General features: G+C 65.2%; 2 protein-coding genes across 2 annotated transcripts; one reads left to right on the forward strand and one right to left on the reverse strand.

Moving 5' to 3' along the window:
• Positions 1-116: 116 nt before the first annotated feature.
• Positions 117-14,690, reverse strand: ARHGAP45 (Rho GTPase activating protein 45). The gene is made up of 23 exons (XM_074163737.1): positions 14,562-14,690; positions 13,329-13,656; positions 11,545-11,688; positions 10,391-10,475; positions 9,851-9,923; positions 9,315-9,393; positions 9,060-9,197; positions 8,760-8,824; positions 8,472-8,582; positions 7,788-7,868; positions 7,392-7,571; positions 7,033-7,170; positions 6,556-6,746; positions 6,110-6,270; positions 5,606-5,683; positions 5,101-5,205; positions 4,783-4,946; positions 4,055-4,243; positions 3,573-3,710; positions 1,805-2,043; positions 1,259-1,520; positions 698-800; positions 117-511 (listed from the first exon to the last, which is right to left on the reverse strand). Exons 1-23 carry the CDS (start codon positions 14,688-14,690, stop codon positions 117-119), a joined length of 3,576 nt encoding a protein of 1,191 aa, XP_074019838.1.
• A 2,295-nt stretch (positions 14,691-16,985) lies between these two features.
• Positions 16,986-22,220, forward strand: CNN2 (calponin 2). The gene is made up of 7 exons (XM_074163734.1): positions 16,986-17,048; positions 19,604-19,725; positions 20,080-20,146; positions 20,238-20,375; positions 20,522-20,638; positions 20,914-21,060; positions 21,138-22,220. The coding sequence occupies exons 1-7, from the start codon at positions 16,986-16,988 to the stop codon at positions 21,402-21,404; spliced, it is 921 nt and encodes a 306-aa protein (XP_074019835.1). The 3' UTR covers positions 21,405-22,220.
• The last annotated feature ends 1,196 nt before the right edge of the window (positions 22,221-23,416 follow it).

The following is a 23,416-nucleotide window of genomic DNA, read 5'->3' on the forward strand; positions in this document are numbered from 1 at the left end:
CGTGTGGTCCCTCCCCACCCTCCCCAGCCCAGCTCCGCGCGTCGCTGCTCCCGGGCGGCGTCTGGGTTCTGCCCCTTTGCCCCCTCCCAGCATCCGGGGGGCTTTTGTTGGGTGGCTCAGACAAACCGGGGCTGCTGCTCGCCGCCCCCTGGGCACCCGGCTGCCAGACACCAGGCAGCGGTGGGCGAGGACACGTTGTTGGACTGGTTTGTGTTGTGGTCCATGCCGGCGGCGGAGAGGCGGCTCTCGGGGTATTCCTCTGCATCGCTTTGCTCCTCTCCTGGGGGGCTGCGGCAGCGGGGAGCGGTGCCCTCCACCTCCCACTGCCCCACGCTGCAGCTGCGGCTCCGCTGCCCCTCGCTGCCCTCGTCGCAGAACTGAGCCTCCTCGGTGCTGGTCTCGCTCCCCTGTTTGCTGAGCTGGGTTCGTGGTGGGACCCCGGCAGCGGCAGACCCCAGCTCCCCGCTGTCCTCCAGCTCCGAGTCGGAGTCAACGGAGCGGTCGCCGGACTCTGCGGGACAGAGGGAGCAGGTGCTACGCTCTCACCCGGCACCGCGGCTCCAGCGGGAGCTTTGCTCAGCAACCTCGTGGTCTTCAAGGCAGGGGAAGGGCGTTGAGTTATCGCCACTGGTGACCCTGGTACCTCCCGAGAGACCTGTGCCCGCTCGGGAGGAGTCACCGGGCACCTTTCTCTTACCTGCGAATGAGTCGGAGCCGTAACCCAAATTCCCTTTCTCCGAAGGCAGCTCCGGGTGGGGGACACTGCCGGGGGGAGCCAGGGGTTGGGACCCTGCATTGGCCTGGGAGGAAGAGCAGCAGTGAGGGCACGGAGGAGGAGGAGGAAACGTTCTCATTCACTGAGACACAGGAAATGCCATCTTTTTCTCCCTGTGTAAAGGTGAGTAGGCTCCATCCTCCCACCCCCTGCCTGTCACCTGCGGGGACTGCTCTTTTGGGGCAGAAAATCACTCGCGAGTGGAGTGGGGGTGCACAGGGGGATGTGACGAAGCAAGGCAGGTTTTCTAAGAGACGGGCAGCAGTGTTGAACCAGACCCGTACCGTCGTGGGGCACAGCAGGGATGGGGAAACACCCCTGGGGCCATCTGTGGGGCAGAACCCATGGCCAGGCACTGCTCAGGGGTGCTGGGGCTGCAGGAGGGGCTGCCCTGGCTGATCTGCTCCGGGTTTTGAGCACAGACAGGGTGTCTTGGTGGGATCCCCATCTCCTCAGGGTGCTCCCTGCCCCACAGATTCCTACCAGGTCTGAGCTGCTGGCTGCCTCCTCCCTGCTGTCCATGGAGTATTTGCCGGAGTCGGGCAGCACCGCGCTCTCCTTCTTCTCAAAGATGGTCGAATAGAAGATGATGAGCGCCTCGATGATGCGAGCTTGGTGGGGATAATCGACCAGCGAGGACAAGGAAATAGTGGCATCCGTGGGCCTTGGGCGCATCAGTGTCGGCCCAAAGACGATGCCCAGGTTGCTCGAGGTCATCTTGTTGTCCTGTTCCACTTCCACGATCCTGGGGAGGAAGAGGAGGAACTCATGAGAGGAAGCCAGGAGAAGGGGCAGGTGGATGGGCAGGGCTTGCCCATCCTGGCACATCCAGGCTGGAGGAGCTGCTGGGCCGGCAGCACAGGAGATGCCTCTCGTGGCACACACCAGCTCTGGGAGCAGCAGGGAATTGGGGCTGGGCTGTCCCCGTTACCCGTGTGGGTGCCGTGGGGAGGCTGCACCCACCTTCCCACTCCAGGGAAGAGAGGGAATGTGCCCCAGCACCCGCAGGGGCTCAGGACCTCTTCTCACCTTCTCAGGTGCTGCAGGAGGTACTGGAGCGTGGCCATGTTCTCCGCAGGAAGCTCCTTCAGCAGCTCCTTCAGCTTCAGCACCAGGTTCACCACCACCTTGTCGGTGTCGGCTCCCTTGTCCACCAGCTCGGGGCCACCCTTGCCACCCTTGCCCTTGCCCTCGCCGCCCTGCAGGCTCTCCTTGGCCAGCCCCATCAGCTCGTTGTACAAGCGGAAGGGCATTATGGGCTCCGGCAGCTGCAACCAAGAAGAGGGGAGGTGGGTGCCGGGGAGCGGTGCCCCCCCAAGACCAAGCCCTGCCCAGGGCTGCTGAGCTGAGGGAACCTTCCTACAGCAGGGGAACACTTCCAGCGCCTGCAGGGCACGCAACCTGAAGGTAATGTTTATTTATCCATCTCCTGAAGCGTATAAATCCCGCCTCGTTTGTCCCAGCCAATTAGCACCTTTGAAGTTCAAGCCAAAAAAGCAGCATTTGATCAGCCCACGGGTGCTCTCTGCTGGATGGGTCCCTCTGGGTCAGGGTTCAGGGATTCTCTCTTTTCCCTAGAAAAGCCCTGGCCCCGGGTGGACAGAGCGGCAGGTTCCCAGCAGATGGGAGGTGGTTGGAGGGAGAGGAATGGGAGAGGACGGGAATGGATTGTTCTGGGGTGGAGAAGGCAGGATGTGATCGGCATAGCCTGCAGCAAAGGTGGGGCTGTGGTTAGGTGGAAACTCTTGCTTTGAAATTTGTATGAGGCACCCGGAGCAGCCTGTTAACTAATTGGTGGTTTTTGTCTGGCTGGTGATGTTCTCAGAGCGGCTTCAAGGGATGGTTTTGGGGACCAAAACCCACAGCAGAGCAGGGTCCCTCCAGCCCAAGGCTTCACAGAGGGACTTTAAACCCCTTTCTCTGCAGTGAGAGGGTGGGTTGTGGCTCAGGGCTGATTCCTCCTCTCTCTCCACTCTGCTTTTCTTCTCTGGAGAAACCGCAGAGGTGGGCCAGGGCCCTTCTGTCTGTGCGGGGACCCAGGGACACAGATCCCTCCTACAGCTGAGCCCGATGCTGGGGTTACTGCACGGGAGCCCTTCTGGGGGGTTAGAGCAGTGCCCCAAGAAAGGCAGCAGGAAAGAGTTAAGCGGGGAGGCTGCAGCGCGAAGGAGAAGCTGCTTCCTCTCCTTCTGCCTTGCGGTGGCTGGTTGGAGGATGTGGGTGATGCCGTTTGCGCTGCCAGTTTTTGAGTTTGCCTCTTGGTGTTTGCTGGGGGCGGAGGACAGCACCCGTCTGAGACCACCACGGGCTGACGCAAGGGGCACAGCACCCGTCTGAGCCCACCACAGGGACACCCAAGGGACACAGTGGGACAGGGAGACGTGAGCTCAGCCCCGGCTCTGCCATGCGGAGCGGCATTTGCTGGATCACTTCCCTTTTCGAGTTGCTGGTTCCCCCGAGGTGAAGGGGAGGGAGGGTTTGGTGTCTCTGCACGTCGTCTGCCTGCGGGTGCTGATGCCGCAGCGGCGCGGGAGCCCGGCGAAGTGACAGTGAGCACCTCGTGCCAGGGCTTCGCGAGAACAGGAAACCCACAGCCGGCTCGGGGGGGGGCTCATGGTCACATCCCCACCACTGACCCGCTCCCGGCTGGGAGGAACCCCTCAGCACCCACAAATTCTGCCCAGTTTGTGCAGAATTACTCCTGCCAGAGGCAACTCGGTGATGCCAGGTTTGGTTTGGGGCAGTTCTTTCCTCTGGGCACCTCTTTCCCCGGCAGGAGGTGTCACCAGCACCTTACCTGTCTCAAGTAGAGCTTCAAGACATTGCTGATATCATGAGGGGAGGCCTGAGAGAGCTCCACCAGCTCTTTCCCATTCTCAAATGCCTGGCAAAGCTTCTCCACCCGGGTCTTGACACCGTTAACTCGGTAGATGCCCTGTAAAAGAGAGAAAAGTGGAGTTGAGGTGAGGAGAGATGCTTTTCTTCATATTTGCATGAGACAGTGAAATTCTAGGGGCTGGAAATCCCTCTCAGAAGTCCTTCTGGGACATCCCCTTCCAGCTCAGACGTTACTGTCATTTCTGTTTCTCAGGAAGGAGGGAGGCAAGAGAAGTGAGTTTCCAAGGTCAGAATTTGGGGGATCAGGGCCAAGTTTATCACCCGGGACTTTCTGGCTTCCTGCCTCAAGGAATCTGAAAAATGTGTCTGTTCTACCAAGGCAGAAGGTGGGTTCAAGAGAAGGCAGCGGAGCTGAAGAAGAGGGAACAGAGAGTGCGTCACCTTGGTTTTCAGTGCCCGCTTCTCGATCTCCGAAATGCACTTCTTGATGATGAAGGGGATGCCATCAGAGCTGCTCTGAGAAGCCTTGGTGAAGTCTTGCCCGAAGAGCTGCAGCTTCCCTTGGAGTTTCTTGTGCCCGCACTGGATGGCCAAGGTCTCCAGACACTTCTTGTGACAGGCCAGGTAGCACTGGGAAACGGGGGGAAATGTGTGGGGTGGGAGGCAACACCATGGGTCAGGGCGAGGGGCAGCCACTGAGGGACACCAGGCATCGCTCAGAGAATGAGGAGCTCGTTGGACAGGATGGCAGGCAGGAAAAATGCCTTTCTTGGGGACACCACAGGATCACACAAAGCACATGGACCCCTCCCCGAAGGAGGAATGTCTCCCCAAAGACAGGTCAGAAGAAGTGGGTGGTCGTGCCCCAAAGTTCATGCTGGCACCTCTGCTGAGGCTCAGGGAAGAGGGAACCCAGACCTCCTGGCTGTGGTGACACCCAGGGTTTGACCACGTGTGTCAGAGCTGCTGGTCGGGTTTCCACAGCAAACCTGTGACACCCGAGTGACGAGCGGCACCGCAACGTGCTGCTGCAGAGCGTGTGGCTCTGGTTTGGGGACGGAGTGAATCCCGGGACCGAACGTGGGTAGCAGTGAGGTCTCCCCCTTCGCGGGACGTATCCTCCATCTCCTCCACCCGCCCACGTCTCTTCCCACTCCTCCCAGCTCTACCTCCTCGCACTCTGCTCCCTGGAAGTACACGTAGCTGTTGCACTCCCGGCACTTGGAGGGGGCACGGAGCTTGCGCAGCCGGTGAGTCTGGGCAGCCTTGGATAAGCCGACGTTCCGGAAGGGCCCCGTTGGAGCCGTCATCTCTGGGGTCATCCCGTTGATGCCTACGAGCAGAGCACAAGGAAACGCAGCTGCAGCCAGGCTGCCGAACTACTGGAACGACCGAATCTGGGGAGAGTCAGCCCGCAGTTGGCTTGGCCATGGTGTGTGTGGGGGGCACACTGAGGGAACCGCGTCCCCTCCCGTGCTGTCACCTACTCTGCTCAAAGGGGGTGGCAGAGTTCTCATCCTTCTCCTCCAGCTCTTCGCTGGAGGACATGGTGCCGTTGGAAGACAGTCGCTGGAGCTTATGGCTGAATTCACCTGCCAAAAGAAAACCCACCAGCCGGTGAGGCCACTGGGGAAGCTGCTGCTCTTCCGAGAGTGCTCTGAACCCCACAGCGAGAATTTGTCTGTCTTGCATGGCTGGGGCAGCTCTCGGGAGAAAACAAGAACCTGGGAGGGAGCAGGGGCTGTGCCTGCCCGGACAGTGCCCCGCTGCAGCCAGAGCAGCGTGAAGCTCAGTGGTCCCTCGTCCCATCCCACCCCACCCCACCCCATCCTGTTGGGGATGGGGATCAGGGCAGTTATTTACAACACGGTGCTATTACCAGGCAGATCAAAAGGAGAAGTGGTGGGTCCCGCCCAGCTCTGAGGCTCTGGGTTTGGGGTGAGGGTGTGAAAGGGGAAGGACCCCCCGCCCTGGGCTGGTTTCGGGATCTACCTGCGCTTGAATCCAGGCTGCTGTCGCCTTCAGTGATGGAGGTCGGCCAGGATTTGTGGACCTGGTGTCCTCTCCCCCCTGCAGAGGAAAACACATAGTCCTCTTGAGATTGCTTCCTGCGTTCAGGCAGAAACACAGGCGAAGAGCCTGGACTCTGGGAAACACACAAACTCCTGAAGGAAGGTGCCTGGTTTCCTGCTGACAGGGTGGGGAAGGGGCTGGTGGGGTTGTGGGGCCTTCAGTAACACCATCCAGCATGGGAAAGAAGACACGGCGAGACAGAGAATGGTCTTGGGGAGGTGGAGAACGGTCTGTTTGGCAGCACTAGCAAGAGCAAACCCCCCAGTGGATCTGATTATGTGTCCTTCAGGAAATTCAGCTCACAAAGCTTCCAGCCTGTCCTCCTGCTGCGAAGAGAAGCCCCCCTGGTACCCATGGAGGTCCTGCTTTGCTTCTGTCCCCCCCTGACCGTGGGGCTGGGGGTGCTGAGGGCTGGGGGCTCACCTCTCCGCTCGGCCCCCACAGCCCCGCTCTGCTGCTCCTTGGCTCCCACTCCTCCTTCCGAGCCGGCCCCGTCCCTGGGCAGCCCGGCCCCGTCCGAGCCCCCGCCCGTGGAGAAGTCATTGGCATTGAAGCTGCCCTTCCGTGTGCGAGCGAAGGGGGACCTGATGGCCAGAAGGAAGGAGAAAAGGGAACATCTGAGTGGATGAGAAGGAAGGAGACTTGAAAGCCTTATTCATGGCCGCTCTCCACATGTCTTGGGATTTGCAGTCCTCTGCCTTGGCTACTAGAGAGCCTCTCCCATCCATGGAGGGACGTGAGAAGGATTCCCAGCTGGTCCAGCCCCAGTTTTCCCAGCAGGAAGCACGCTGGTGTCTGCAGGGGGATTTTGCCAGCGACAGAGAAGACGAGTGTAAAACAGTGGGGGATTTTTCCCTCTCCCTTCCTACCAGGCATTGTGCGACACGTAGGGCTCGAAGTCGTACTGGATGTCGGGTTCGTCCCCGCGCTGCAGCTGCCTGACGTGGGAGGCGTACTGCTGCCCGGGGTCGTAGAGCTTGCTGCTCTCGCACAGCGTCTGGAAGTTGACGGGCAGCGGAGCCGTCTGCATGTGCATGATCTGGTAGAAGGAGATGGTGGCCTGAAAACAGCGTGGAGAGAATCAGGCGTGAGCGCTGTGAGCCGACATACAAGGCAGAGAGAGAGACGAGGAGCTGCGGGTGAGGGGGGACATCGGGAGCACGGAGCGGTGCTTGGTCTGAAGCCTTGAGCCTTGGTGTTTCAGAGCACCAGGGAGTGAGGAGAGCTCACGTCCACTTGGAGCTCAGCTGCAGCCAGGTCTGCTGGGGGGGGCAGCTCTGACCCTCTCACGAGCAGGGCACGGCCACCCCCGGCCCTGGGGGCCATCCCAAGCCAACTCCACTCACCGTCTTGATGATCTGGTCGCTCTGTTTGATCACCTCGTGGATCTGCCGCAGGGAGTTCACCTTGGTGTCCTCCAGCTCCTGCTTCTGGGTATTTGCATCCGCCACACAGGTCCGATACGTGGCCATCGCCTCTTCTGCCTGAGACCCAGGAGAGCAAGAGATGGGAACAGCTCACAGGTAAGGAGAACAAGGAGGACATCTCTCTGCACTTGGACCCCATTCCTCCAGGGCCATGTCTGAGGATCTGTGGGGAGCTCAGTTCACCCCACTTCGCTCAGGGCTGCCCCTGTGCTGGGACAGCGAGGCCTGAGAAGGTTCTTGTCAGGCTCAGCCCGGGTCCAGAGCTATCGTGTTCCTACCTTGTTCTTGGCTTCCTCTTCCAGCCGCCGCTTCTTGTCCAGGGTTTTGGTGGTGATGCTGCTGGTGGTGTTCTGCTGCTCTTCCTCCGCCTTCACCGCCATGTACTTGGCCTTCTCGTGCTCCTCACTGCGCTGCATGTAGATCTGCTTGGCCTTGCGCAGGTTCACCTCTGCCTCTTGCTGCCCAGGGGAGCAGTGACCCCAGGTGAGGACTGAGCTCCCCAAGGGCATCGTTACGTCCCACAACCTCCCCAGGGCCCCTTTCCTGGGACAAAGCACCCAACGCTGCTGGAGGGAGGCCAGGAGCCCACCATCCACGGAGGGGAATGTGTCTGGGGTTCTCCAGGGTGGGCTTGGGGGCACAAACCCTGCCCCTGCTGTGTGGCTGGTACTCACCAGCTTCCTCTGCGCCCGGTGCCACTGCTCCTTGATCTCCTTCCTCCGCTTTTCATGCTCGAGGCGTCTCACTGTCAGCGGCTGAATTGGGAGGGAGAAAGAGCCCCCAGGCTGGTCTGAGCTAAATGCTGGCTCCTCTCCCCTTTGCAAAAAAGGGCTTTGCAAGGAGAAGTTCCCCGTGGTGGTTGTTATCATTCCCCAGCACATCTGGGCTCGGTTACAGGGAGGGTTTGTGTCATGGACAAAGATCTGCAGCCTGGGAAGTGCCAGAAGCTCCGGACTGAGCTAAGGAAGAGCCACCCTCTGCAGCGATGGGCCCCTCCATGGCAAACGGCCCCGGAGAGCGGCTCTCCCTGGGGGGAGCTTGGGCTGGTCTGGTGGGGGAGTGGGGGAACGCAGAGAGACCTCGGATAAGGAGGTGCTGGTTGATCTGCCAGACTTGGGGGGGCTTCTCTCAGACCTCGAGGGGGGTTAGATCTGGCTGAGAGCTTGGGCTCATTGATCCATCAAGGCCAGAGCAAAGCCAGGGAATGCTGAGACCAAGCGGTGGCTGAGCCCAGCGGCAGCTGGATTCCCTGGATTCCAGTTTCTGAAAGAGCTGCCTGTGGCAGAAGGACTAAGGAGACCACCAGCCTCCCTTGCTGCCAGGGAAGACCCCTCTGAGACAGCCTTTCGTCCCCTCACCTGCAGGAAGGTTTGCTGCTGCAGGGTGTTGGCCGCCTGCAGAACTGAGGTCCCGTGCTCCATGTCCTGCTCCAGGGCCAGCAGGTAGATGGACAGGAAAGGCATGTTGGTCTGAGAAACAAGAACAGGCACGACCCTGAGCCCCAGCCCTGTGGCGTGAACCGGAGGAGACGCATCCTCCAGTTGCCCTGGGCTCTGAAGCTGGGTCACTCAGAACGAGCTCTCCAGGGGCTGCTTTCTCCTGACACAGCCCAGATGCCAGGTGGCTTCAGGGACAAGTGGCCTCACCTCCTGACTGATGGTTTGCTTGCAGCTGTTTGCCATCTTCTGAAGCCCTTTGGCAAACTCCATTTCTGGAAGAAAAAGGTTGGAAGAAGTGAACAGACATAGGAGACACCAGGATTTCCCCGCTGATTGGGTTCCTTCCGAAAAATAAATCAGGAACCTCAGGAATGAAGGTCACCGCTGTCCCTGCAGTGACTGGCTCCCTCAGCCTCGTTGATCATACAGAACCTCAACCTGTTCTGATGCTGCTCTGAGGAGTTCAGCCCCCCTCCTCTGACCCACCCGCCGTCCTCCCCGTCTCACCCAGCGTGGTCCTTTTCTCCAGGTACCCGATGAGGTCCTTCATGTACTTGGAGATGTTTTTGGCGTACTGGAGGGCAGCATCTACCCCCCCCTCGCAGCGCTGCAGCATCACGTCCACTTCCTCGGCAGGAGGGCGGCCTGTGATGGGACGAGAGGGGAGGTTGGGGGCGTTAAAGAGGAGCCGTGGGGAAGATGCTGGTTCCTGCCAGCGGGTACCCCACCACCCCGACCCCTGCACCACAGCCTCCTGCTTACCCGTGTCATAGCTCTCCATGCCCGAAGACAGGCCATCTCCTCCAGGCCCCGGGATCCCCCCGTAGAGGCTCTCCATGCTCTTTGGGAGTTGGGAGAGAAGAGGGAGTGATCAGGCAAGAGGAGGGGGAGCAGTTTGAGGGGCTGTTGGGAGGAGGGGAGGGAGAAACCCGGAGCTTCTGGATGATGTTGGAAGTCTGCAGTGCCCAGTCTGGGGCCAAGAGCTAACGGGAACGTCGCTGGAGAAATACCTTGCTCCGTGCGCAAACCAGCCCAGAGCAGAGCTACAGAGAGCAACCACAGCCCTGGTGCCAGAGCTGCTCCATCCCTTCCGAGGCCACCCTGCCCTTTGGATCAAGCTGCTGGGTGGCTTTTCCCCTCCTTGGGATGGTGACGAGGACAGGAGCAAGGCAAAGCCTACACACAGCTCCTCTGGGCTTGGAGGTGGGCTGGGAATTCCACAGCTGGGGCTGGGGGCTCGGCCCCCTCCCGAGCCGGCACATCCCGAGCCCCCCGTGATGGGAGCGGGCATCGCTCACCTGGTTCTGGTCGCTGGGTGGGATGGAGAGGATGGTGCTGCTGTCCACCTCCCCCATGAGGAACTCGGACACGCTGTGACGAGAGGAACAGGACAGGGCTCAGGAAAGGAGGGGACGGGCAGTGACAAGCAGGGCTGTCACCCAGCAGCACCCGACCCGCATCCCAGGGACCGGGCAAGGGCCAGGGCAGTCGGAGCTGGAACCACTGGTTTCAGCGGGAATCAGCTCAGCTCCACGTGATGAGGTTCTTGGTAATTGAGGTGGAGGAGCAGAGCTTGGTCCAGGACTGAGGAGGGGCTGGGACACGGACCCTGTGGGCTCGAGCAGGCTTTGTGGTCCCTCCTCGGTGCTGGAGGAACTGGAGGAGCTGGAATGAGCCCTCCCCACAGGGTCCCTCCAGTCCCCAAACCCCCCAAACCAGGCACCACTGGGGCCACGCGTGGGTGGAGGAACAGGGCAAGGGTGCCCTGGCTGGGGGGGAATGTCTTCTGGCTCCATCAGGGGACCTTCTCCAGGGATGGCTGGGCAAAAGTCCCTTACGTGCTGCTGAAGGACACCGCGATGGTCTCCACGGCCTTCTCAAACTCCCGCTTGTCCGTCTCATTGTTGGATTCATAATGGAAACCTGGAAATGGGGAAATGCAGGAGCCTTGTCGCCGAGAGCCTGTCCCTGTCTCAGGCAAGAGAAGGAGCTGCCCGTCTCGGCTCTGCCCCGGGGCTGAGGCTGGTTTGGGCTCAAGGGAGGAGAGGACCGTCCCCATGGATGAGGGACTTCCTCTAGTGCGGTGTCTCTGCCATTGCAGCAATGGGACATGGAAGCCGGGACTGGCTTCCCTGCCAGCATCACTTGGCTCATGTTCACTCCTGTCACCCAACGCTGCTGCCCATGGACCTGCTCCTCTGCCTCCGCTCTCCCACGGCACCTCCAGACCCGCCCCCTCCCAGGAGGAACGGTGTCCTCCAGGAGGGCTCTCAACCAAAAGAGGAACCGCCGGCAGCAACAGGAACCGGCACCGATGGCGCTTGGCTGGTGTCTGGGCCAAGGGGCACTTGTGGCACCCCGGGACCTTTCGCTCATGCCCTGGTGGGGGGCTAAGGCCAGTGAGCTGAGCCCCCCCACTGCGGTGAGGGGCTGGGAATTGCCTCCACCCCTCTGCCCAGGGACGTGGGCAGCCTGAACTCGCTCTGTCCCGGCCCCGCGTGGGGCCAGCCCCACGGCAGACCTCCTGCCACCCGCCACGAGGCTTCCTGTCCCCTCGCGGTTGCTGCTTGGTGTCCAGGAAGCAGCACGATGACGCAAAGTGTTGTGCTCTGCCTGCGGTTAGCGCAGCCGTCCCCCTCCCCGCTGGTGTCACCGCAGGCAGGAGGTGGTGCCCCAGCCAGGATCTGGGCTCCACAGACCCCGCTCCCACAAACACGAGGTGCTGCCAGGGGCCGGATCCAACCATTTCAGTATTTTTCCTGCGGCTGTGCTTGGAAACCCCCGGGCAGGGATCTGGGCTCTGTCATTTCTGAAACCACGTCATCCTTAAAACTAAAGCACAGCGAGGAGGCAGGTGATGCCTTCGCCCCCTCTGCCTGTCTGTGGGGCAGCTCTGCTCCTGGCAGCCCCCACCATGGGCTCCCTGGGCTCCACCCATCCCATCATGGGGCAGGAGGGGAGTGGGACAGAGCTCCCAGCCCCATCGTCTCACCCTTGACTTTGGAGATGAGGGTCCCGGCAGCCGTCAGGGTCTCCAGGGTGTTGAGCAGCGGGTACTTGTTGATGACCTGGCGCAGGATGCGCAGGGTCTCACCCAGGCACTCGTGGGCCAGCGGCCGCTGGGGCTCCTTGGGGTCTGCAAGAGAGGGGGGCTGAAACGCTGCCCCACATCCCTGCCCCACGTCCCTGCCCTCCCGAGCCTCCTGTCCACCCCCTGCCACATCCCGGGCAGGGTCCTGCCAGGCTCCCAGACTGTGCAGCCCATCCCCTTGGCTTCAGGGCTCCCCGGGATGGGCACGGCTGCACCCTGCTTATCCGGCACCTCCCCTGCCCTCCTCCCCTGCCCCACCGGGGCTGAGCCAGCCCGGGTGTCCCCCCCCCCGGCACAGCGGCAGGCCTGGGGCAGCCTGACCTTTCAGGCATTTTTTCCTCAGTAGTAACTTTTTCCCTTGAAAGCAGTTTGGGAATTTCCTCCTCGTTTCCTTCCCTTCCTCCCCGCTGGACGGGCACTCCCAGCCGCTGGGAGGGATGGGGCAGGGTTGTCCAGCCACTGTCCCCCATCCAGCCGGGCTTGCTGCATCCCACGGGGTCCTTCCCTGGGCACAGTCCCCTCCATGGGCTCCAGCCCAGGGGTCCGGCCCCACTTCCCACTACCCCAGTGCCGGGGCTGGGCACTGCCAGCTGTGTTAGGACATGCGGAGCCTCCCGTAGGGAAGCGCTGGGATGGGAGCCTGGCACCCCCAGCTCAGGGTCGGGAAGGGGTTTCCTCTGCTCCTGCTCCTGTTTCCAGGCTCCTTCCAGAGTGGGAATGGGGCTGGATGGGTGCAGAGGAGAGATGGATTCTTCAAAACCACACTGTGTCCTGTGGGTCAGCCCTGCATGGACCCCCAACCTCTCCCCGTCTCTTCACGGCCTCAGGGACGGCTCCATCCTTTGGGGACGGCTGTCCCAAACCGGCCCCAGTGATAACCGCAGACCCCGAGCGGGGACGGCAGCAGGACATTCACCGTCCGGCTCGGGGCTGTGTCCTCCCTCCCCTGCAATGCCCAAACCTGGAGGGACCTGGAGGCATTGTTCCCCCGGCTGCCATCCCACTGCCCCCCCGGCAGCGCAGACCCCAGCCTCATTCCCTGTGGCCCAGCTGTGGCTCGGGCTGTTTCCCCGGGCTGGGCGCTGCCGTTTTCCCCGGCGAGTGGGGATGCGTCAACATGTTTGCAAAACCAGCACCAAAAACACGGCGTCATGTGACACACACCCCCCCCAGCCCCACCTCGCCATGGGGACCACGAGGTCCCCACAGTTCCCTTTGCCTCCTCGGGCAGAGACACCCACCCACAGCCCTGCAGCCCCCCTGACCCCCCGCCTGCAGCCCCCCTGACCCTGTCCCACACCATCCCGCCAGCCGCCCCAGTGAGGCTGGTTTGGGGGGTCAGGGGGGCCGGGGGCCGTGCCCGGTGCCCTGTGGGGCTCTGGGGGCCCTGGCAGGCAGCTGGCACCACCGCGCTGTAAACAGGAAAGCGGGCGGATGAAAATAGCTCGCAGGCAGGAAGCCACGTTATCCTGGCTCTGAGCTCCCAGCAGCCACCCACCACCTTCTACCCACGGCCACCACAGCCCCCCGGGGGTCCCAGTTCCCTCCCAGCCCGGGCACAGACCCCCACCCATAGGTTCCAGTCTGTCCCCAGGAAGGGGATGCTCCCGCGCCATCCCCGCAGCAGTGGGTGATGTGGGGCGGCACTGGGGCTGGCGGGAGCCGGGGGGCATCCTGGCACTCACCGTCACGCAACACCACGTCCCGCAGGTTCTCCAGGGCTTCGGCGAAACGGGCCACATCCGTCAGCAGCTGGGAGATGTCCTCCGTGTCGATGAAGGGGCCCTCCCCGTCCATGGGGCTGTAGGATGTGGGGGTCTTGTGCCCCTTGGGCACAGCCCTGGGGCCGGCGGGGGTGAGGGGGAAGCCGGCGGCGCTGGCATGGCGGCTGAGGCTGGTGGGGCGCTTGAGGGTGCCCACGGTGCTGGGGCTGGTGCTGAGCTTGGAGCTGGCGGGGGGCAGCTCCCCCAGGCCGGGGCCGGGCGCCTCCAGGCAATCCTTGCGGGAGAGGTCCTGGGGAGTAGGGATGAGGGTGAGCCCCAGTGGGCACAGCCAGTGACACGGGGCACAGTGGGGACCCCAGTTCAGGCAGGGAGGGGGCAGCACCCCCCATGCCACCGGCCTGGAGGGACAGGCTGTTGTGTGAGGGACTGGTAGTTGTGCTGTGCCTCAGTTTCCCCAGTTGTGTATCCCGGCAGATCCCGAGGATCCAGCCCAGCCATGGAGCGGGGACGCTGGGCTGGGGACCCTGGCACAGTCAGACGAGAGCAGGATCGGGCCCCACACAGCCCTTCCTCTTTTTCAGCCTGTCTCATCCCCAGGTCGGGCACAGCCCCCCCCTGCCAGGGCTGGGGGCGGCGATGGGGGCACCTCCCAGGCCACTGTCCGGAGACTTTGCAGATATTTTACGGACGGAGGGATCCCCCAATTTCTAGGGGTAAAATTGCCTGGAGGGAGGGGCCGATTTTGGCATCTTCCGGGGTCCTGCACCGCACGGGGGCCACACACCCAGCAAGGGTCCTTGTGGCACGGGGAGGGGGCCTGTGGCCACCCGCGCCCCTCCAGCAGCTCCCATCGGTGTCCCTCAGGCACCCAGGTGTGACATGAGTGTGCTGGGTCTCAGCATCCCTGGCCGGGCGCTGCCGGCAGCGGGGCCGGAAGCCGTTTGGTACCGATGGGGCAAACACCGAGCACCTTCCCCTCGGGAGCCACCCGGGAGCACGAGGCTGCCGTAGGCAAGGGTGACCTGGAGCTGGGCCACCGTGAGGTTCCAAGGGGGCTACCCAATGGCCCACACCCCAAAATGGCTGGGGCCAGCCCAGCTCTGCAAAACCTGTCCCCGTCCCATCCTGGGGTGCAGCGGCCCTGGAGACCCTGGTCCCTCCCCACCGGCACCCGTGGGGGGCACCCGGCCGTACCGTCAGCCGCACGGCGGGCGCGTGGGGCAGCGAGTCCAGGGAGCCCGTGGGCAAGTGGGCTTTACCCGTCCGGCGGCGCCCTGCCGAGTAGGGGCTGTAGCTGTTCCTCCCTGCCGCCCGGCCGAGCATCCCTCCGTCCGCCACCCATAAGCCCCTCTCCCGGGGGGGTCGAGGATGGGTGCCCCTCGCTAAGGAGCCGTGGGCCGGCTCCGGGGCCCCCTCGGCCCCATCTCGCCGTGCCCGTCTCGCCCCATGCTCTGTGGGCTGGGGCGCAGGCGCGGGGCGGGCAGTGCCGGGGTGCTTGGAGGAGCCCCGGCCGGCCCCATGGAGGCGAGGTGCTTCCTCCCGCACCCCCCAGCGCTGGGGGGTGCCCGACAGTAAATAAATGCGTGGCAGAGCCAAGGCACCGGGGCTGCCTGAGCCCAGGCATCCCCCCGCTCCCACCCCTGTCCCCTGGGCAGTTTGGGGGTTTCTCTGTCCTCCCCAGACCCCTGGCCGCAGCCCCCACCGTGGGGCTCCCCTGCCCTTTGCAGCAGCCCCCCGTTTCTCCCCAGCCCTGTTCACCCTCCTGCCTCCCCAGGCAGCTGCTCTGTCCCCTTCATCTGGGGCAAAATCCCCCCCAGGCCCAGTGAGCAGGGTCTTTCCTCGGCTCCCTTCTTCTCCTCACGGAGCCCATGACTGTACCCAGGTCCCCCTTCCTGCCCCGCGGCTCTTCCCAGTGGCTCTGTGGGCACTGTGGCCCTGTAGCCCCCGTGGCCCCGCGACCCCCAGCCCAGCGGGGGGGATGTCAGACACTCACCGGCAGGGTCTGCGGCACAGGGCTTCCCGCCCGGCTCTTCTTGGAGATGGAGGGGGTTTTCATCAGCTCCCGCTTCTTCCGGGAGAACATGGTTCCCGGGGGCGGCCGAGCCCCGGCTCTCGGTGGCCCCTGGCTCGGTGCAGCCGCGGGGCCTGGCTGCCGCGCTCCTCACCGCGCCGGCCACATTCGCCGGGGCGAACTGTCAGGAGGGCGCGTGTGACGCCGCCTTATTTCCTCATCGGCTTCACAGGCGAACCTGAAACAGGAAAAGCCAAACGCGCACCCGGGGCGCGAGGCTGGGGGGGGAAGGGGGACCCCAGCGGCCCCTGGGGGGGGCTCGGGCCCATCTCCAGCCCCACAGGGGGCACAGAGGAGACACCGGCACTCTCGGGGCGGTGGGCTCTCAGTGGCTGTTTGTGGGGGGGTTCGGTGCTGCACCCCAGAGCTGCACAGAGGGGTCTAGGGGGCAGAGAGCCCCACACCATGGGACTGGGGCTGACTCCCGTGGGACCCCAGGCCCCTGTGGGGTTTCCCCCTGTTTGGGGGTGTCTGTCAGCCCCGGGAGGATGAGCCCCGTCCCACGGGGCGTTGCTGCAGGCCCCGGCGGGGGGTTGGTGAGTGGGATGCAGGGCTCCGGGCTCCCACCCGTGGGATGCTCCGGGCTCTGGTTCCCCCGTGGGCCCGGTGGCGGTGCCAGGACGGCCCCAGCTGCCCCCCGGGGTCACTGCCCTGCTCCTGGCCCCCGCCAGCCCGCAGCCTCTGAGCACCCACGGCCCCCCACCCGTGACTCCCCCACCCGTGGTGTAACGCAGCCCCACGACGGTCCGTTCACCCACGGGAGCACCCAGCGAGGTGGCGGGAGGGGGACAGGACGGGACAGATCCCCCCGGGGTGCCGCTCCCGCGGCGTGGGGACCCCCGGCCGGATCCTGCCCCGGCCGCTGCCCACCGGGCTGCTGGGGCGGCTGCCACCCCCCCGCAGGCCACCGAGGGGGGAGCCCGCTCCGTCCCCGGGACCCCCCCGCGGGGCCGCGCTGCGGTCCGGGCCGGTGCCGCCTCTCGTGGGCCACCTGCCGGCCGCGGGGGGCGAGCGGCCGCGACGGGGCGGGACGGGACCGGCGGCTCCCGGGGCTCGGGGCGCGGGACGGGGGGTGTGCGTGGGCGAGGGGGGGGCGCCTGTGTGCGTGTGCGGGGGAGCGCCCACGGGTCGGGGGGTGCGTGTGTCCGTCCCGCGATGTGCCCGTGGGTCGGGGTGCGCACATCTCTGTAGGCAGGTTTATGGGGCGATGCACACGCGTGTGCACGTCTGTCGGTGTGTGCGTGTGCCCGCGCGTGTACCCGCGTGCCCGCCTATCGGGCTGCGACCACGCAAGCCCGGGACGGCTCCAGCCGCAGCCCCGGGCCCCGCGGGCTCCCGGTGCCCCCCGGTTCCTCCTGGGGTCCCGGTGTCGGGGTGCGGGACCCCCCCGCGATCCGGCCGCTCCTGCCCTTATTTGGGCATTTCGGCCCCGTCCAATCAGCGCGGGGGGGCTGGGCCCGACCCCCCCCCGCCCCGCCCGCCCCGCCCGGCCCCGCCGCCGCTCCCGCGCCCCGCTCCGGTGCCGGCTACGCGTCCCGCTCCCCGCCATGAGCAGCTCCCAGTTCAACAAGGGCCCGTCCTACGGCCTCTCCGCCGAGGTCAAGAACCGGGTGAGTCGGGGATGAGGGTCCCGGTGCTACCGGGTGGGGGCGAGTCGGCTCCCGGGGGGTACCGGGGAGTACCGGGGCCACCGGGCGCTGCGGCTCCCGGTGCTCCTGGGCTCCTGGAGAGCCGGGCATCCCGGCGCCGCTGGGGGGGACGGGTTGCATCCCGGAGTCCTGGAGAGACGGGGAGGGGCCGGTGCCTCCGGGGTGGAGATCGGGGGTCCCGGCGCCACCGGCGGGCAAAGAGCTAGAGGTCCTGGGGGGACGGGAAACCGGGGGGTCCCGAGAAGACGAGGAGCTGGGGGGTCACAGGAGGACAGGGAGCTTGGGGTCCATCCCGGTTTACCGGGGGCTCAGAGGGGTGGGAGGTGCCGGGGCTGAGCTCCCGGTCTTGGGGTGCCCTGGCGCTGCCTGCAGTGTCCCGGGGTGGTCTCTCCAGGGAACTGGGTCTGGGAGGGGTCCCGGACACAGGCTGTCTTGCCCACCCCCAGTGCCTGCTATCGCCCCGAGGCCCCGGCAAACCCGGGGCTATGGGCAATGGCCCCAGCCCTCTGCATCTCCTGACGCCTTTTGCCGCTGCTCCCTGCAGCTCCATGTCCCGCGGTGGGATGCTCCAACCTGGCCCGTGTTCCCACGACTCTCGCTGGAGACAGGGCTAGTCGCCCCCCCAGGTCACCCTCGGCCACCCAGACCTTGTGCACCCGAGTCACTGTGGGGCCGGAAGGGGAAAGGGGAACCGGTGCCTCCGTCCGGGCTCTTTACACCCCGAGGAAGGAGCTGGGTGCCACAGGGCACAGGCAGCTGCCCTGCCTGCCAGCACCCTCCTGCCCGGGCAGGTGAAATCTCCCCTCGACCGAAACGCTGAGGGCAGGACTGGGGTGCTGGCGAGCAGCACTGGGTGCACCCCTGACTCCAGGTGCCACCATCCCTGCCTTCACTGTGCCCCTTGCAGGGGCTCCGCTGCTGTGGCAGGGGCTCTGGCAACACGGGCGGGGGGGTCCTGCCAGGCCAGGGGGAGTGGGGGGACACAGCAGCCCCTTCCCTTGGCCGTGCTCCCACTGCAGCCCGGGGCTATGGTTGGGGCTGGGCTCCGGGGACCGTTGCCGCCCTGGGCAGTGGCACGGGCAGTGGTCACGGTGCTGGGCTGTCCCTGGCCCCGGGCAAGCAGAGGTTGAGCTGTGGTCACCCCCTGGCCCCAGGGCAGTCGGCCGGTGGCCCTGTGTGGCTGTGCCCTGCCCGGGGACACGGGAGCTGCCTGGATGGGGGTGGGACAGGCAGGAGAAGGGGCGCTGGGCAGTGGCCTGTGCTGCTGCTGGGACTCAGCCACGCGTGGCTGTGGGGATGTGGTGGCCGTGGCCACTCCAGGTTCTCCTTGCCCGGCTGCGCAAGGGATTTGCATTTCATCACCAAGCGGACGGGCCCCTGCTTGTATCTGGGCTGGGCTCCCCGGCGCCGAGCGGGTGGACACGCGCCGGAGCCTCACCGCTGCCTGCTCTTGGGTGCTTCAGCTTGATTCAGCAAGACTTAAGCCAGTTTAACTGCACCGGTGTGTCTGCTGGAGGCTGACATCACCGTCTGGGAACCAGTTAAACCAGTGGCAGCCTCCCAGTCCATGCAAGCCCTTGCAAACTGGGCTGTGGTGGGATCTGCTCAGGGGCTGGTCCCCTCTGCCCCCTCCGCCCCCTCCCATGCCCCGTGCTGGCCATGGGCTGGGAAGAGGAACTGGCACCGGCTGCCCACGCACCAGAAAATCAGTTGTTGGGACAGTGGGATCCCCTGGTGGGGACACACGTGGTACCCTGAGCGTGACCCTGCTCAGCTGGACCGTCCCTGCGTCCCACACCAGTTGAGCTTCCCCTTTGGGGCTGTGGGGCTCAGTGCAGCCCATGGGCATGGCCGGTGTCTCCCCACCGGGCAGGGGGCTCTTCCCACTCCTTCCCGTCCCCGGCTGAGGTGCCTTTTCCTTCCCTCATGGGCCGGGGCCGAGGTGATGCTGCCGGTGACGCTGCCGGTGATGCTGTGGGCCCGGGCAGCTGGTCTCCATTTGGGAGGAGGCGTCCGCATTCCTGGCATAGCCGCGGTGACCCAGGAATCTGCAGCGGCGCGTTCGGCCCCGCCGGAGGGGAGAGCATCGGGCGGCTGGAGACCCTGGGGCTTGGTGCCGGGCTCCCGCGGGCACGGGGAAGAATGGACCCTTGGGGGGGGCGATTCTCCTGGCCCCCACGGGCAGGGGCAGTTCCTCCTCATCCTGCTGGAAAGGTTCAGAAGCTGCCGTGTGCGAGGGGCACCGGGCTCTGTGGGCTCGTACCGGGTCCGGCCACACCAACTCGCTCTCTGATGGCAGCATCGTGCTCCTGTCCCCATTCCCGTGTGAGGGGCACGGGCAGGGGCAGCCCGTCTGCTCTCACTCCCCCGATTGTACGTAAAGACGGGGATGGTGCTCGGGACGGGGCTGCTGTTCCCAGACCTTGCTGTGGGTTTATGCTGGGGGGAGGGAGTCCAGGGGTTTGGGGTGCACGCTGGGGCCGTGCCTGAGCTGTCCCCTCGCTGTCCCCTCCCAGCTGGCCCAGAAGTACGACCCGCAGAAGGAGGCCGAGCTGCGGACATGGATCGAGAGCGTCACGGGGCAGCAGATCGGGCCCGATTTCCAGAAGGGGCTGAAGGATGGGGTGATCCTCTGCGAGTGAGTCCTGCCGTGCTCCCTCGGCCCCCGCCCCGCTCGGATGGGGACGGGGGAGACTGGCCCTGCAAGGAGCCCCCACCAGCCCTTGGGGTGGGAAGGGTGGGCTGGATCCAGCTATGTCCGTGCCGGTTGGACCCATCAGAGGTTTTCTCTGTGGCACTGCTTCACTGGAGTCACCTCCAAAGTGCCCGTGTCTGGGGGGAGCCCCGGGGGCCAGCAGGGACCTGGGGGAGGGAATCACCTCATGCTTGTGGGGGAGACCTGGGCTGGACCTTCCTGAACAGGGCCCATGTCCTGCTGCCGCCGGGGGTCTCTGCCCTGCCACAGCCCCCGCTCCCCCCTGCCTCCCCCCAGGCTCATGAACAAGCTGCAGCCCAACTCGGTGAGGAAGATCAACCGCTCGGCTCAGAACTGGCACCAGGTAGGTGCGGGCAGCCCTGCCGGTACCCCGGCTCCATCCCGGCCTCTCCGCTGCCGCCCACTGGGTCTCACCCCTCTCCCCCCACCCCCAGCTCGAGAACCTCTCCAACTTCATCAAGGCCATGGCCAGCTATGGCATGAACCCCGTAGACCTCTTTGAAGCCAACGACCTCTTTGAGAGCGGGAACCTGACGCAGGTGCAGGTGTCGCTGCTGGCGCTGGCGGGCATGGTGAGTGCCCGGGGACCGGCGTCAGGAGATGCCGTGGCTGCTTGGGAGGGGGCGCAGCCCCACGGGGACCAGCTGGGGTCCCCCTGCCCAGGGAGAGGGCAGGAGATCTGGGACCCTCATCCTTCCTCACTGCCCCTCCCCGGCAGGCCAAGACGAAGGGGATGCAGAGTGGAGTGGACATCGGCGTGAAGTACTCGGAGAAGCAGCAGAGGAACTTTGACGAGGCCAAGATGAAGGCTGGGCAGTGCGTGATTGGGCTGCAGGTGGGCTGCTCCCCGCGTGCTACTGAGGGATGGGGTGCTGGGTGAGGGGGTCACCCAGTGTCACTGCTCCAAGCACAACTGGGGGGACCTGAGGCTGGAGATGCCCCAAGATGCTTGGGATCTGGGACCATCTCAGCTCCGAGTCCGGCACTCAATGGCCAGTAGAGCGTCCAGCTGGGCTGGGTCAGGGGGCACTGACTGTGCCCCCCCAGGCCACAGAGGGATGGGGAGGGAGGAGAAGGGGCAGTGCTCATCTCACTGGACCCCCTTGTCAGATGGGCACAAACAAGTGTGCCAGTCAGTCCGGCATGACGGCCTACGGCACCAGGAGGCACCTCTACGACCCCAAGAACCAGATCCTGCCGCCCATGGACCACTCCACCATCAGCCTCCAGATGGGCACCAACAAGTGTGCCAGCCAGGTGAGCCACCGTGGCTACGGTGGGAAGGGATGGTGGTGGGGACCGTGGCCGAGCCCTGCTCCATCCTGTCCTTCCAGGTGGGCATGACGGCTCCCGGCACCAGGAGACACATCTACGATGCCAAGACGGGGACAGAGAAGTGCGACAACTCTTCCATGTCGCTGCAGATGGGCTCCAACCAGGGCGCCAACCAGAGCGGCCAGGTCTTCGGCTTGGGCCGCCAGATCTATGACCCCAAGTACTGCCCGCAGGGCAGCCAGGGTGAGGTGGCCAATGCCGCCTGCGACCAGAGCGGGGACCCCCCCACGTACCACTACTACCGTGAGGAGGAGGAGAGCTACTGAGCGAGACGTCATCCAGTGCCGTCTCGCACCATCTCGTGTACAGACCCTACTGCCAGCCACATTCCAGCCTCTACTTTCATCATTCCCTCTTTTTAAACTCTTTTTTTTTTTTTTTAAACGAATCTATTTTTCTGAGCAAGGAAATAAAAATCTCATTTCTAGAGAAGGGACCAGCTGTTTCCCGCAGCCCCTGGGTGTCCCCAGCGCAGCCCCGGCGTTCGCAGCGGGAAGACGGTGGATGCTCCAGCGCCAAGGAGGGGGCGGTGTCTCCTCTCATGCAGCCACGAAGACACGCTCCCACCCAGCACCCACCATGCCTGGATCCCTCGGCAAGGAGAGGGGGCAGCCCCCCACGCTGCCCCCATTGCTGCTTCTCCTCCCTGTGTTGGCAGGACACGGCTTGGCCCCACGGAGGAGCGGGGGGGACACGGAGTGTGTGTGTCTGTGTGCGTGCGCAGCAACCTCGCACTCCCGTGCGATCTCTCGAAGTGAAGCTGGAAATGCCTTTTTGCAGAACTCGTAGGGACCACGTTTCTGAGGCCACGGTGGTGGCCGCGGGGCTGGGCTGGGACCCGGCACCCCCCGGCCACGCTCCCAAAGCCGCAGTGCCCCGGTGGCCTGGCTGCCCCAGCCCGGGCTGGCTCCCACGGCCACATCCTGCCCCGTGGGGTGATGCCCGAGTGCGGGCAGTGTGTGGGGCTGGGGGTGTCGGTGCACGGTGCAGCCCCTTGCTGCGCCCGGCGGCTTCTCCGCCTCCCGTGGGGTTTGCGATGCAGATGCTCTTATATTGAAACCTTCTTTTTTTTTTTTTTTTTTTAAAAAAAAAAACAAAACCAAACAGCTTTCTGGTTTCCGGTGCAGGCTCCTTGTGTCAGGGCTCAGGCCGCGTCCTCCCGCACCCGGGGGGGTGGGAGCTGCCCCAGGGCTGGGTGAGCCCCCGTGGGCGATGGAAAGCTCCCCCAAGCCCGGTGCCGGTCGCTCCCCGTGACTCAGCGGTCGCTGCCTCCGGGACCCTCACCCCCATCGCTGCCCCCCCGGTGTCCCCCTTCCCATGCCCCGGGGACCCTGCTGGGGAAGGGTCTGTCCCTCGCGACGGTGTGTGTGTCCCCCGCCCTGAGCAGGGCGTGGCAGGGCGTGGCGGGGTGGGCGTGGCAGGGCCAGAACTGGGCGGGGCGAGGGAAGCGGTGGGGAGGGACAGGGACGATCCAGCCCCTCGCATCCCCCTTCGTGACCACCCCCCCACCCCCCAGCACGGTCCCTTTAAGACTCATTTCCCATGACGTCACGCCCCGCGGTTACTTTGTAGCGCGGGGAGGGCGGGGCCTGCGCGCGAGCCCGGCGGAGCCGCCCGGCGGAGCCCGCGGGGTCTCTTAAAGGGGCCGCGCGGTGGCGGCGCGAGCAGGTAACGGGGGTCTCGGGGGTCCCGGGCCGGGGGCTGCTGCGGGCGGGGGGGGGCTGTGCCGCCGGGGGGAAGCCGCGGCCGGGCTTCGGCTCCGCAGCGTCCCCCCCGGGGCTGTCCGCACCTCCCCTCCCCCCCTGGCTGTCACCGTCACTCCCCTGGGGTGTCCCCATGTCCCGTCATCCCCCCCGGACTGTCCGTGTGCCCCCCCGGGCTGTGCGTGTCCCCCCGGGTCTGTCCCCGTCTCCTCTCCCGGGCTGTTTTCCCCGAAGCTGTCCCCATCACACCCCTCTCCCCCTCCCCGGGACTGTCCCCCTGTCCCCCATCACCCCCCCGGTCCCTCCGCCTCCCCGTGGCTCCACACTCCGGGGGTCGGCGCGGCTGGCCGGGGGCCGGGGGGTGCCGGGCTCGGGGGCCGCCGTGCTCCCGGCTGCAGCGACGGGGCGTGTTTCTCCCCGTGGGGTGAGTTAGCAGATTCCCACGCGAGTCGCGCTCTGGGAGGCGGCTTCTGGGGGATCCCGGTGGTTTGGGTTTGTTTGGTCCCGAAAAGAGCCGCCGAGGCCCCTCCCGACCCGGCAGCCCCGGAGCATCCCCCGGTCCTGGCACCAGCCGC

This window comes from Numenius arquata, chromosome 25 (genome assembly GCF_964106895.1).
Source record: "Numenius arquata chromosome 25, bNumArq3.hap1.1, whole genome shotgun sequence".
Lineage (NCBI taxonomy): Eukaryota > Metazoa > Chordata > Aves > Charadriiformes > Scolopacidae > Numenius > Numenius arquata.